The sequence below is a fragment of the Humulus lupulus genome, chromosome 4 (genome assembly GCF_963169125.1).
Source record: "Humulus lupulus chromosome 4, drHumLupu1.1, whole genome shotgun sequence".
Classification (NCBI taxonomy): Eukaryota; Viridiplantae; Streptophyta; class Magnoliopsida; order Rosales; family Cannabaceae; genus Humulus; species Humulus lupulus.
In genome coordinates this window covers 183515110-183530676 of record NC_084796.1, presented here as the reverse complement: position 1 = coordinate 183530676, position 15567 = coordinate 183515110, and the positions used below count along the sequence as shown (strand labels likewise).

Sequence of the window (15567 nt, the reverse complement as noted above, 5' to 3'; positions counted from 1 at the left end):
ATTGTTTTGGACAATAAAAAGTTGACCTCAACTTGGCTTGCAAAGCACTTTTTGGAGCAATTTAGGCTAAATCCGAGTATGGAATACAATGTATTTAGGGAGATAACTACAAAGACCAAGTACTCACGTGTGTCTAGCTGGACATTTTACAGGGCCAAGACAAAAGCAAGGAAGATGTTGGATGGGTCTGTCAAGGAACAATACGCCATTCTTGATGACTACTGTAAAAGGTTGTTGGCTACCAATCCTGGATCTACTGTGAAGTTGAAAACTAATTTGGTTAATGGGAGAAGGCAATTTCAGCGTATTTATATTTGTCTTAAGGCATGTAGAGATGGCTGGTTGGGAGGTTGTAGACCTCTAATTGGTCTTGATGGCTGCTTTTTAAAAGGATATTGTAAGGGAATTTTATTGGCTGCAGTAGGCATTGACGGTAATAACTCCATGTTTCCCATTGCCTACTATGTTGCTGAAAAGGAAAACACTGAGGTTTGGACTTGGTTCTTGGAGCTATTGAAGGCTGATATTGGGAGTTTGAGTCCCACCAAGGTGACAATGATGAGTGATCGTCAAAAAGGATTAGAAAATGCAGTGGGAGCCATCTTCAGTGGGTGTGAGGTGAGGTTTTGTGTTAGACATCTTCATGCTAACTTTAAAAAGGAATATCCTGGACTTTTACTTAAGCAACTTTTGTGGGCAGCAACTAATACTACAACACAAGCTGAGTTTGCTCGAGCAATGCAAGAAGTCAAGAGTGTCTCGGATGGTGCTTACTATTGGCTGGCAGGGAAGAACTCCACAGAATGGACTAAGTCACATATTTCAGAGTACCCAAAATGTGACATTTTGGTGAACAATTTGTGTGAGAGTTTCAATGCAGCCATACTTGATGCTCGCGACAAGCCAATTATAACTTTACTAGAGAAAATTAGATTTTGGTTGATGTCTCGGTTTTATAACAAAAAAGCTGAGTTGGAGAAGATGACTCAACCTGTGGGGAAGAGAATTTTGAAGATAATTGAGAAGCAAAAAGAGGTTGCAAAGCATTGTCTGGTTACTAGGTCTGACAAGTTTCAGTTTCAGGTTCAATGCAGCAATGGTAGTGCCTTGGTTGTCGATTTGGAATTCAGAACTTGTACATGTAGGAGGTTTCAACTATCTGGGCTTCCTTGTGGCCATGCACTAGCTACTATCTGGTTCATGGGAGGTAATGTCTTTGATTATGTCCACGGATTCTATAAAAAAGAATCATTGCAAAAAGCATATGGACAGAGTGTGCATCCTATGCCTAGTCCAGATATGTGGCCTCAGACAGGACTCAACCCAATTGATCCACCACCTGAGACGAAGCTGCCTGGAAGACCTAAGAAAGCTAGGAGAAGGGAGACAGATGAACCTCCACCTGCTTTAAAGAAAGCTCGAAGAACTGGACAAGTTAAAACATGCAGCAATTGTCTGAAAACAGGCCATAGGAGAGAAACATGCAAATCTGCTAAGGTGGTGGTTGAGGTATAAACTTTATGCTTTCTTCTCAGTCCAGATAATTTTTACCATTGATTAGTTGCTTTATCATTGTTTTGTGAATTTGGAGCTAAATATTTGTTTGTTCAACCTATTTTAGAATCGTGTGGTCAAAAAGCGAGGTCGTCCACCACTGCAGAACCCAACTGAATCCACACTTTTAAGGAAGGAAAGAAGACTGAAACAGCATGCTAAAGGAGGAACTAGTGGTGCAACCAATGCTCAACCCGATACTGTCTGACTAGAAGGAGGAGTTTCATCTTTTGATTTTATTTTGAACTAGTGGTTGAATCTTGTATTTTGGTGTCTGTTATGTTGACCATTTTAGAGTCATGTATTTTGGTGTCTGTTTTTTGAGTCATGACAGGGTCATGCTGGCCATGATATTGGTCATGTACAGATCAGATACATTTGGCTTTTTAGGCCTATATTTTTGTACCTATCTCTTATGGTAATACATATTTACAGATCAGATCAGATCAGATCATTTGGCCTATATTTTTGTTCCATGATATTGGTCATGTACAGATCAGATCATATTTATTTCACAAAATACATAAACTAGAACACTGAATTCAAAATCAAGATAGATTACATTGATTTGGGGTTTCATTTTACAACAAAATTCATTACAAATCAATGCCAACAACTTCTACTTTGATTTTGTAGCCCAAATAACCACAACCAATAGAATTACAGCAAAATACATAGTATTCAAAAAGTAGTAACACTGCATTCGACCTCCATCATTTACTCTACCCCTGCTTTCAGCACAACTTTCACAGCTTTCTCTTCCAACATTTTGAAGGTTGTGAGATTGTGTCTCAAATCCATTTGAAGAACCACTGCATTGCCGATGACTTCCAATGTCAGTTGTCGTACTTAGGGATGTGATTTCAGTTTCAAGGTCACCAATTTTTCTTAGTAGTCCAGGGATGACCACCTTTGCTCGATGGCACATTGGAGGGTCTATCCATTCAAAGAAATTACACCCACCATGAATCTGAGTTGACCAAAACATACAAAATTTCTAGTGAACACCCATAACCATTTATTCAATGAATCAGATTACAAAAACAAATGGAGATCTTACCCGATACTTGTTGCATGTTCTGAATCTTCGCCCAGGATTTTTGTTTGTCCAAGCCGTTTTTTCTACCACTGGCCTTGGTGGTCGACAATGGCAATTTTTTCCGTTCTCCATTAACCTGATGCAAAAGATGCCCTAACCCCCAATTCGAAGGAATTACAAGTTTTCTTCTACTGGGTTCACGTGCTACACTGTCGGGGGTGGATCGTCTGGGTGTGGTCGGGGGGAAACTTCATCTTCATCGTTTTTCTGGGTATGGAGTTTTGAGTTTTTTTTGTTTTAGATTAGTTTTAGAACTTGGTTTTAGACAATCGGTTTTTCTTGTTAAATTAATTAATGAAGGTTAGTTTTTTTTTTGTTTTTAATTAGAAACCTGAACCATTAATTGTTTTTGTTTTTAAATTTTAATAATTTAACCCAATCGGGTCGTGACACGTGTATCAAATATACCCCTAACGGCCCAGGGACCAACGGCTGCTCTAAAATCGTAACGGTAGGCATTATTGCCGTCAAAAATTTTACATAGGCATTTAAGTGCAATAAACTGAACTACATAAGCATTAATGCCGCAATTATCCCTTTTGTAAATGATTTTGTAGATCATTTCTGCCGAATATAATTATTAAATTGATTTTTGTCTTTAACATATTCTTGGCTTTGTAACAAGTCTTCTATATTTGTCTTCTTTAAGAAAGTGGAATGATACTACATGAATAATTTGTTTTAACATATTCTTTGTTATTTATACGCTAATTCCATTTTTCAGCTATATGTTAAAAAAAATTATGGAAAAATATTATTTTGGCTTCTGTATTTTTTTCGAATACGTAATCGGTTTTTGTATTTTGTTAAATGATAATTCAGAATTTGTGTTTTACAAAATGGATCAAAATAGTACCCTAGATCCAATTTTTGTAAAAATATTTTCAATTATAAGATTAATTCTCAAGTTGTTAGTGATACGATAGGTTTAGAGAATTTGAGAAAATAATCGAGGAAGAGAATGAAAGATTATATTTAAATTTTTGTTTTGCCAAAATTGAGTATAAGGTATTATTTTGATCTATTTTGTAAAATATAAAGTCTTAATTATCATTTAACAAAACACATGAGTCAATCGCGTATTTGAACAAAATATGAGGGTCAAATTGATATTCTCCCAAAATTTAGTAATGTTCTTCTTTTACAATTTATATGAATATTATATTATTTAATTAGTAAGAAAATATTTTGTTCTTATTAATAAAAAAAATTATTAATTTTTAACGAAATAAAATTAAATATAAACTAACAAATATACATTGTATAAATAACAACTTTTTATCCTGTATTGGGTTGTTTCACAAGTATCACCATTGTGTTCTTCAATGAGGTGTATCAAACAAAAATGTTGGACTCCAAATTTGTGGCTCTTGTTTCGGATTTCGCCATTTTGAAGATTCTGAATTCAAATGTATTTATTGGATTGCAATTGCTAGTAACTATGAACGAAGAGTGATAAGGAAATTGTCTATTTTATTCGGTTTTGTATTATGACTTTAGTTTGATAATATATTGCATCTTTTAAGCTATATTTATTTTTATAAATAATTAATCATAATATTTTAACTAACGGATAATTTTATGGTAGGGCCTTCAAAAAGAGCTTTACCGGGACTCTTTTGTGTTCTCAACCCGTGAATAGTTTTCGGCACAATTTTTTTTTATGATTATGTATATTGTAATTATTTAGAGCATATTGCAAATTTTCAGTAAATTCCGAATAATTTACAGTGCCGAAAACAGATTATTGCACGCGTGACTAATTTTTTTTATGCACGTGGAAAATAACATGTTTGAACTCAGTTTTCAGCACTGTAAATTATTCAGAATTTTCTGAAAATTTGCAGGATGCTCTAAATAACTACAATATACACGCTCATAAAAAATCGTGCCAAAAACTGTTCAAAGGTTGAGAACACAAAAAAACCCTACAGTAAAACTCTTTTTTAAGGCCCTACCAAAAAAATTTACTTAAACTTTATTACAATCCTGTTACTATAATTAAATTACTTTACTCACTTTTTTTAATAGAATAAAAATTAAAAAGAAAAAAATAATTAGTTATGTTTTTATTTTTAAAACTTTCTTATAATTATGCAACTATTAAAATACTTATTTTATGAAGGAATCTAATCATTAAATTAAACTTTATTTTATTTATTACCCAAATCATGGGAGAAAAAAATATATCATTTTCTATAATTCCTTGAGCTGAAAAATAGTCAACGTTATTTACTTGCTTTCAAATTCATTTATCTATTATGGGTCAGTCTTTTATATTAATTTCATTTTATATGTATTTATTAATTCATACAAATAATATATACGTATGTGATTCTAATTTTATTAAGTGAGATATCATTTTGGTATTTAGTTAGTAGGGAAAAGGTAGATTTGTTTGAGTCTAGATGACTAATATTAAGTTTTTTTTTTTTTGACAAACTAATATTAAGTTTTTTTTTTACAAACTAATATTAAGTTTTTTTAGACAAATTAATATTACGCTTTTTTTTAGTAATTAATATTACGCTTTTACAATGACCAAATATTGCATTGTTTAGATTATAAAAGCTAAATACAAATAGCACTTATAATTATATACATATATATAAATAATTAAAATATATATATAATGCATTGCAACATAACATTAAGAATAAGGTTACATAATGGAAACACATGCTCATACAACTTTTTATTAAATACTATATCATCTATAAATAAAAATAAAACATCAACAAATCAATAATAACTACCTTATTATTTCTATATAAATAAATAAGGAAAAAGTTTAGTGATTTGCTGGCTAATTGTAATAAAGTTAAAATATTATGACTAGTTATTTTATAAAAATATACATTGTTAATAAGATGATACATGTCATCAAATTAAAGAGAATGAAAAAGATAATAGATTAGAGAATGTTTTTAGCACTCCTCTTTATGAATATATATATATATATATGGAAGACTTCTCAATGGTTACTACTCATAGATGGGTACTAACAATTATGATGATGTGGCAACATAGTCCAATAGGTAAATATTTTTTTTTCTACATTAATTTCGAATTTAGTTTTTTTTTTTTTTGCCATAATTAATGTTGTGTCCAACCAATGAGAGATAGTAACTATATTTAGAAATTGACATACATTTTAAAAATGAAAATTTTATAATATTATATTTTCATAATAAATATACGTTTTTCATCAGGTAACCCTTCCAAAAATTTGAAAAAATCAAAATTTATTTTTAGAAATATTAATTAACAACTATAAATATGGACTATTGATCTTAATCTAATGGATAATATTAAAGTAACCATCCATGGGTAGTAACCATTAAGAGTGCACCCATATATATATTTTGAGTAATCCTCCTTATGAATATATTGATCTAGCCACTCAATGGAAACATTTATATTAATAGTTTAGATAAATTGCAATGTCTTAAATAGAAGATTAACCGTATTCATTATCTTCATTAAATAAATCTTCTACTTTATTTAGCGATTATAGATAATTTTTATATTATTATCTTGAATTAAATCCTTTTGTATATATATTGTTGTACCCAAAAATATGAGCTGAATTACTAAGCACGGGGTACAAGTGGCAGACAAGCATATGAAGGAAGTGTACAGAGTATCTTATTAACTCTGGAGTGAACAGTTTGAGTCAACTTGACAGCCTACGACAACCAGATAGTTTCCAAATCGCTTCTTGCACCAGCAACCTAGTTCAAGATATGCATCACCCGGATCGCCTTCATGAAACGATAACATGAATCGTGTCAGTTCAGATTAGTCCTACAACACCCATCTCGAAGAATGCGTTCAGCTTGCGGAAGCTTGGTTATGATGCACACTTAAGGATCCCAAAAGACTCGGAGTTTCTTTACAGGTGCCATAAAGGCCCATATTTTATCATGCATTTATTACCCGATATAACATATATAAATTGAATAGGCAATCATGTATTTATATAAATGGGAAGTTACCCGAATTTGTAAGTTACCATAAAAAATAACGATTACCCAAAAATGTCTATGAGAACCTCCTATAAATACAAGGGGGATGGACAGAAAAGGGGATCAACTTTCTATATGCAAAAACTCTGCTAAAATTGTCATAAACAATTTCCTCAAGAGTCCTAAACAGGTCAATAAGAGTGACTCATCAACTAGGTGGATTTTAACCACTGAACCGCGTAAAATTGCGTGAGTGCTTCGTGTTCTTGCGTTTTGTTATTTCTTATACATTCAGTTTACCAAAAGCCTAATCTCTCTATTTTTGGATTTCTTAATCCTCTATTCCCAAAAAACTGCGTCAACGGGTTGGTGCTTTCATTGAGAGCATATTAGGCTTGAATTCCCATGCAAGTTTCAACCAAACAACCACTATGGTGGTCACTCATTCTATGCGTGATAAAGAAATGGAGCAGCCTGATGATCAAGAGGGTCACCATGCGACCATCCCCACTGAAGAAGGTACATCTACACAATCTCACCCTGGAAAATAGCATGTGGAACAAGATGATGCTGGAAGTTCGGCCTCACGCCCACCAAATCCCCATCCTGGGTATCTAACAGCCATCAAGATGGAAAATTCCCAGTTAAGGAACCACCTTGCCTAGGCCCATAAGAAAATTGAGGAGATTTTAGCTCGATTACCTCCTTTTGCAACTGATGCTAATGTCGGAAGGAGGCAAAGTGGCTCCCACAGATCTCATAGGAATAATCGACCTAATAGCAGTCGCTCTGTCAGAACTGCAACTCCGAGTTCCTTACCTTCTGAACGGACTCTGCGAAATACTCAACCTGCCAATTCCCAATGGAATCATCGACCTAACTTCATTCATTATGTTATGTTGCATAAATTTAAGCAAATAAAATTGTGCAAGTATACATAGTCGGCAAACAAGTAATAAAGTGATAAGTGAGTATCGCCTCCGCAGGGATTATGTTAGCAAAAAATTGTATAAAATAAACACTTAAAAAATTGGAATAAAGAAAATGATAATGATTTGATTAAACCTAAAAATAAATGAGAAAGTAAACAAAATAAACCACTGAACAAGAGAGCAAGACAATGAAGATGAGCTAGAATTATTGAATCTCTCTCAAATGTAAATCTGATGCTAATGGTGCAGTAATGTTGTGGCAAACTGGGAATAATTAATCTAGAACTCCAATTTAGTTCATAGGCTTTCGTCAAAGTTACTATGATATCAATTCTCTAATTAAACTTACATATGTCTATGTCAATATAACTTCAAGAATATTTATCAAGCTCCAATTCCACAAAGCTAATGCAAGGCATTAATAAATGTCTATACTAAAACAAATTAAATTCAAATAACTTAATCTTGCACCATTCAAGTTGTATGTCCATTAATTAAAACGTTTTCAGAATTATTAATTAACTCATTTACTCACAATTGATGGCCAAGCAAAAGCAAGTAAATAAAAACTACTTGAATGAATAAAACTCAATTTCACATTAACACCATTAACAAAGTTCCAAAATCACACATTAGGGTTCATTAACAATTCTAGCTATGAAAAGTTTACCTCACCATTAAAATATCCAAAATACTAATAATAAATGCAAACATTGTCAAGAAAAATAAAATAAAAGAAAAGAAATTAAATACTAAGAGAGAGATGAGAAAATCAAGCCCCAATAGGTGTCCCCAAGTGGTTCTCTTCTTGTCCTTCTCCTTGAATCTTCTCCCTTTTCTTTCTTTTTCCTTTTCTTCTTCTTCATTCTCTTGTTTCTCTCAATGATGGTTGATGTACGTGTCTCCCCCTCAGAAAAATGGGTGAGGATGATATATCCATTAGTGTAGTTTCTCTTTTTCTTTTCATGGCTCCCACGTGGGCCTCTTTCATTTCCTTCTTACTTCTTTGTTTCTTCTCTTTGTGAACCAATGGACCCAAGTGTAAGCAAAGCCCAATACTAATTAAGTAGCACCCAATCTATTTCAAAATAAGTAAAAAAAAAAACTTAGTTGGATAAGACAAAATTTATATTTCCCACGTGGGTTTTCAAAACTACTAGCTGGTAGAACACGGCGCTGCTGCAATGCTGCAGCATTCCCTCCTCCTGAATGCATTTCAAGCTTCAATTTCCTTCAAAATATTCAAAACTCTATCAACCACTTGCCAAGATAAAATTCCACAGTTTAGGATATATTTTTCCAACATAATACTAATATTTAATATTATCTTATTATATTTAATATTTGACAAAACTAAAATAAAGACAATACAAAACACCCTAAACCACTCTTTGATAAAAATATAAGTTTAAAAAGCATTAAAATAAATATAATTCCTAGAGTTATCACACCCCAAACTTATCTCATTGCTCGTCTTGAGTGATGACTCTAAAGATAAAAAAATATATAAACAAAGAAATCCAACTCAAAATAAGACAAACACACAAAATGACTAAACACTACAAAAGACACACAAATGAGAAAGGAAACGCTTAACATAGTATTATGTTTAACAAGGGAAATGCTCTCCGAAATTTATTAAAGAGATGATGAATTGTGATGATGATGCCTCTTGCAAATGATTTCAACCAAATTCCTCAAATGTTAATAATGTTATCAAACCAAGAATCAAGTGTTTCTCTCTAAAGTGTGTACATGGCTCTTCCCAAATTATTCTCAAATTTCCCCAAAGCAAACTAGACCTTGATTATAAAGCCTAATAATTGTCTCCATAGATTGACTTAATGATTCCCTCTCCATTAATGTAGACAAATACTAAACCAAAGATCAAAATGACTTTATCTAGCTTGTAATGTAAGGCTTATGTGAGGGTGGTTAAAATAAGTAATTTTAGGCTCAATTCACCTTAAAAGCACCTTAATTTTCCTAAGACCAAGTAAGAACTCAGAATCACTTCCCCAAAATATTACCCCACAAAAATCAATGATCCTCTTGCCATTATCCTTTATTAATAACATAGAAAGAAAGAAAGAAAGAAAGAAAATGAGACATATTTTTTTTTATAAGATGCTACACCCCAAACTTACTCTTAACTATATTTATACAATTTGTAAACTTTTTTCTATATTTTTTTTTTCTTTTTTTTTTCATTTCTAGGGGTGCACTCTCTTCTTTGAATTTTTTTTATTTTTTATTTCTGTCTCTTTTTTTTTTTAATTATAAACATATATACTTGGCAAGAAAACATTAAGATGAGACACACACTCCCCCAAACTTAATAATCAACATTGTCCCAATGTTGAAAATAAGAAAAGAAAACAATGGACGCACTCACCAAAATACCAGTCAACGAAGGTACGCTCCTCTCATCCTCCCTCATGATGCAACACTCAACATATATCCAAGCAAAGCCCAACTGCTCAAAGGGTATGGTAAAAGGAAGTGTATATAGCTAGGCTAGCATGTGGTAAAGAAATAAAGAGAGTTAATTAAGCTCAATGGGGGTGACTAGGGATAAAAAGTATATAATGGTTGGCTTGAAGGGCTCAAACGATCGAAAGATGGCCTAAATCATGTCCTCGGTTAAGTGTTGTCTAGGATTTTGCCTCAAGGGAACCACTAAGCAATTCTAGAAACTTAAGCTCTCCCAAAAGTCTTGCTAGTCTTAAGAGTTCAAGAAATTATTGGTCAAGCTATGCACGCAAAATTGGGATCCACACTATCATCAATATTTTTCAAACGTCATTAACACTTGAGTACTATTAGCCTATAACACAAAACAAGAGGCGAGGTGATGGATATGTGACATGAATGTATTTTTTTTAGCTTGGTCATCATCAAACCCCAAGTAAGCACCAACTAAAGCATGCAAAATCTTCTCAAGAAAACAAAAAACAACAACAAACAAAAAGACAATTACAAACTACATAGCCAACACCACAACACAAACTCACAAAGCTCCAACACAAAACTAAATGACTCAAATTAACCAAAACAACCAAAATAACTAAACAATCACACCGCCAAATTCAATAAGGGTAGCGGTTTAATTTCTCCTATTCCATTTTCAAAAACAAAACACATCAACGCCCCAAACTTTAATTTGACAAACTCTTCATTCCTCTCAACAAATAAGTCCACCCAAACAGTCAAGCACAAAAATTTCAGCAGGCAAAGTAGAGTCACATGATATCCAAACTAATCTCAACACAATTTGACATGGTAATCATGAGATAAAAGCAAAGAAAAACTCCTTGTTTAATGATCCTTTGAATTGTTCACCCTTGAATGAACCTTCTTCAAAGTAAACATCCTCAATCATAATGTAGCAACTTGCAAGGAGCAAAACAACAAAAGCCTGTAGAATCTCATGGTAATAACAAAATAAATCTAAAATTCCATGCTTGAGATGTATGGGATGCTCTAAAGACTAGCATTAATGGCTGGGTAGATAAAATTTGGCTTGGGGTGGTGAAATTTGGTTGCTGGAGATTTGGATTCATGGCTAGTGAGAAGATGGTGATGAGGTCAAAGATGATGGTGAGGAAGGGTCGTGGGCTTGGGAAAGGAATTGCAGTTGGATTCGACTTAGGAGTTTGCTTATTTGGGGTTCTAGGTTCGTGTTCGCCAGGGGACAAGTGCAGAATCTGGGTTGTGTGAGGTGAAGCTCGACAAAGAGGCTCAGGGATCTCAGAGTTATGGTGGTGTGGCCTATATGGTTCACAGATAAGGCGAGGGAAGTGGTGCGTGAGGACAAGGTTCTCACGCGATGGCTATGGGAGATGCACGCAACTAGCGTGGTTGGGTTCGAGTACAGGTGAGGAGAGGTCGCAGGAGCTTGGCTCGGCTAAGAGAATTGGCTAAGATGGTGGGGTAAGGAGGTGAACGGCCAGAGGTGATGAAGATGATGGTGTTCATAGTGAGTGGCGGCTAGGGCTAGGGAGAAAAGGAAGAGACGAGAATGAGAGAAAAAATGGGTATCGGGTTGTTACTTTGATTTTTTATTTTTTTTTTACAGGTGATGTGTCGGCAAACAAAATTGTGATAAGTATACACAATCGGCAAGCAAGTAATAAAGTGATAAGTGAGTATCGTCTCCATAGGGATTGTGTTAGCAAAAAATTGTGTAAAATAAACACTTAATAAATTGAAATAAAGCAAATGATAATGATTTGATTAAACCTAAATATAAATGAGAAATTAAACAAAATAAGCAACTGAACAAGAGAGCAAGACAATGAAGATGAGCTAGAATTATTGAATCCTTCTAAAATGTAAATATGATGCTAATGTTGCAGTAATGTTGTGACAAACTGGGAATAATTAATCTAAAATTCAAATTTAGTTCATATGCCTCTGTCGAAGTTACTATGATATCAATTCTCTAATTAGACTAACATATGTATATGTCAATCTAACTTCAAGAATATTTATCAAGCACCAATTCCACAAAGATTATGCAAGACATTAATATATGTATATACTAACACAAATTAAATTCAAATAACTTAATCTTGCACCTTTCAAGTTGTATGTCAATTAATTAAAATATTTTCAGAATTATTAATTAACTCGTTTACTCATAATTGATGTCCAAACAAAAGCATGTAAATAACATTAAAACCACTTGAATGAATAAAATCCAAAGTTCCAAAATCACACATTAGGGTTTATTAACAATTCTAGCTATGAAAAGTTTACCTCATCATTAAAATATCTAAAATACTAATAATAAATGCAAGCATTGTCAAGAAAAATAAAAGAAAAGAAAAGAAATTAAATACTAAGAGATGGATGAGAAAATCAAGCCCCAATAGATGTCCTTAGTGTTCTCTTCTTGTCCTTCTCCTTGAATCTTCTCCATTTTCTTTCTTTTTCTTTTCTTCTTCTTCATTCTCTTGTTTCTCTCAATGGTGGCTGTTGTACGTGTCTCCCCCTCCAAAAAAGGGATGAGGATGATGATATATGCATTAGGGTTGTTTCCCTTTTTCTTTTCATGGCTCCCATGTGGGCCTCTTTCATTTCCTTCTTGCTTCTTTGTTTCTTCTCTTTGTGAACCAATGGACCCAAGTGTAAGCAAAGCCCAATACTAATTAAGTAGCACCCAGTCAATTTCAAAATAAGTAAAAAAAAAAAACTAAGTTGGATAAGACAGAATTTATGTTTTCCACGTGGGTCTTCAAAACAGCTGGCTGGTAGAACACGATGCTGCTTCAATGTTGCAGCATTCCCCCCTCCTGAATCAATTTCTAGCTTCAATTTCCTTCAAAATATTCAAAACTCTATCAACCACCTACCAAGATAAAATTCCACAGTTTAGGATATATTTTTCCAACATGATGCTAATATTTAATATTATCTTATTATATTTAATATTTGACAAAACTAAAATAATGGCACTACAAAACGCCCTAAACCACTCTTTTATTTTTTATAAAATATAAGTTTAAAAAGCATTAAAATAACTCTAATTCCTAGAGTTATCATGTCTGAATTGCGACCCCGAGTCCCGTATCTTCTGAACCATTTATGTGAAATGCTCAACCTACCAATCCTCGCATGAATAATACTTCAACTCACACTCCCAGAAATTAGCCTGGTCAAACAGGGCGAGCTGAAGTCATTCAAGGAGAAGAGACGTCCCAAGAAATCCACTCGTGCCTCGGCCAGCAGCTCTGCCACAGAGAAACGAATCTGCACTGCCTCCAACCCAAGAAATTGGAGTAGACCAAGGGCGAGCCAATATAGTGCATCCCAATAGAACAATGATAGCTTCACCAATAAGGCATCCTCCATCGTCGATTCGACATCCAACGCCACCTTGCCCACAGAGGAATTGGTAAACAACTCCCAAATAACCTAGAGACCAAGGATCCAACCCTCGAGCAGCTGGCCTTAATGGAGATGTAGATGAAAAGACTACGATCTGAAAAGAACATTGATGATTATGATTCTAATGAGAAGCTCGAGTCTTTCACTCCCCATATTACGGTAGCTCTGTATCCTGCTGGCTTCAGGATACCGACCATGCCCACGTGTAATAACCAATGATACGTCCAATCACCTAGGGACCTTCAACACGCTGATGATGGCCCACAATTTATACGTCGACCTAAGGTGTATTCTATTCCCAACAACGTTGACTAGACTGATCCAATTGTGGTTCAATAAATATAAAAAACATCCAATCACCTCCTAGACCTTCAACACACTTATGATGGCCCACAATGTATACGTCGACCTAAGGTGTATTCTATTCCCAACAAAGTTGACTAGACTGATAAAATTGTGGTTCAATAAATATAAAAAACATTCAATCACCTCCTGGAAAAAAATGTCTTCTGAGTTCAAGAGAAAGTTTCGGGCTGCAAAAGAGACACGAGTAGAGGTCAATTCATTGGCTAACATCAAGAAACAGCTCAGTTAATCCGTAAAGGCATATCTCAACCGAGTCACAAATGTAGCGGCCCGAGCTAGAGATGCTGATGATAGCTCTAAGCTCAGGGCTATGAGGACGGGAATTACCGTAGGAGGAAATTTGTGGAAAGAACTCTATAAAAAATGAGTGAAGAATGTAGATGAATTCTTGGCTCGAGCTCAATAATAGATAAATTTAGAAGAGGCAGAGTCTGCTATCATAGGCACCAGCCAACCCTCCGTTTAGCCCACTGGAGTGGTAATGGATGTTACAGCTGTGGCTCAGCCCGCTACCCAGAATAACCAGTCGGGGGCAATAAACGGAAATGGAATGGTGAAGGCAACCAGAACGGGTCCAAGAAAAATAAGCATGGGGATAAATATACCTCCATCTACATTGCTTATATTGATTAAACAGATACATGAGAGCATAATTTTTTAGCTAACTCTACTCGCCTTCCGTGGAAGAAGCCCAAGCTCGTGAAGCATCAAAGGGAGAAAAGAGACCCAGCTAAATTTTGTCGGTAACATAATGACATTGGTCACAACACCGATGATTGCCATCAACTAAAAGATGAGATCGAGACTCTAATATGGGCTTGACCATTAGCACAATACCCTCTAAACAGGGTAGCTCCTAGTCAACCAGAGGGGTAGAACCTCATCCAACTTAAGCAAGCCAGACCAACCCTCAACCAACTCAAGGAAATCAGGTTATCTCTCCTCCTATTGAAGGAGGGGAAATATCCACTATTGCTGGGGGGCCTCATTTTGTAGGAACGAGCAGTGGAGCCTAGAAATGGTATATCCAGCAACTGAAGACACATAATGGCGTCGAATTTGTACCAGGGCAAAGGTTATCAAAGCAAAAACGGTTGGAGAAACAACCAATCATTTTTACGGAAGAGGACACTAGACACGTTCAATTCCCGCATAATGACTCACTGGTGATAATCATCCAGCTCACCAATCAAAGAGTACAAAGTATACTAATTGACAATGGGAGCTTCATAAGCGTATTATCAGGTCCACCCTTGAATAGATAGGACTATCTGTAGCCAATCTTAAAGTGACCTCAATGACCCTCTATGGATTTTCGGGAAAGGGAATGGCTGCCATAGGTACGATTAAGCTCGTAGTGACGTTAGGGAATGACGCACAAGATGTAGCTAAAATGCTCGAATTTGTAGTAATTGATTGTCCGACCGCCTACAATGCAATTTTAGGAAGACCTGCGCTGATGGCGTTTGAAGCTGTAACTTTAGTTCACCATCTATCCATGAAATTTCCATCATCCTTGAGGATATGCACTATGAGGGGATAATTATGAGAATATATCCTTTATAAGAAGAGCGTCAGTGGAATCAGTCCAAGTGTGATGATGCCCACACTAAACCTGGACAAAAATGTACCTGCGAAGGCGCATAAATGTAGGTTGTTGGGAAAAGAGCTAGGAGAAGCTCTTTAGGAAGAGGTAGCTCACTTATTAAAGTGCGGGTTCATCAGGGAAGCGAAATCTTCGACCTGGCTAGCCAAT

General features: G+C 34.8%; 1 protein-coding gene across 1 annotated transcript; it reads right to left on the bottom strand.

Moving 5' to 3' along the window:
• Nucleotides 1-1775: 1775 nt before the first annotated feature.
• LOC133829314 (uncharacterized) lies at nucleotides 1776-3244 on the bottom strand. Its single transcript, XM_062259114.1, has 2 exons — nucleotides 2615-3244; nucleotides 1776-2524 (listed from the first exon to the last, which is right to left on the bottom strand). Exons 1-2 carry the CDS (start codon nucleotides 2723-2725, stop codon nucleotides 2174-2176), a joined length of 462 nt encoding a protein of 153 aa, XP_062115098.1. The 5' UTR covers nucleotides 2726-3244; the 3' UTR covers nucleotides 1776-2173.
• Nucleotides 3245-15567: the final 12323 nt, after the last annotated feature.

What these genes read in the sequence shown, in the direction of transcription:
- LOC133829314 (XM_062259114.1), bottom strand. Translation starts at nt 2,725, where the DNA reads ATGGAGAACGGAAAAAATTGCCATTGTCGACCACCAAGGCCAGTGGTA. An exon ending in GAACATGCAACAAGTATCGG is followed by an intron (nt 2,525 to 2,614) that starts GTAAGATCTCCA and finishes TGGTCAACTCAG; the next exon opens with ATTCATGGTGGGTGTAATTT.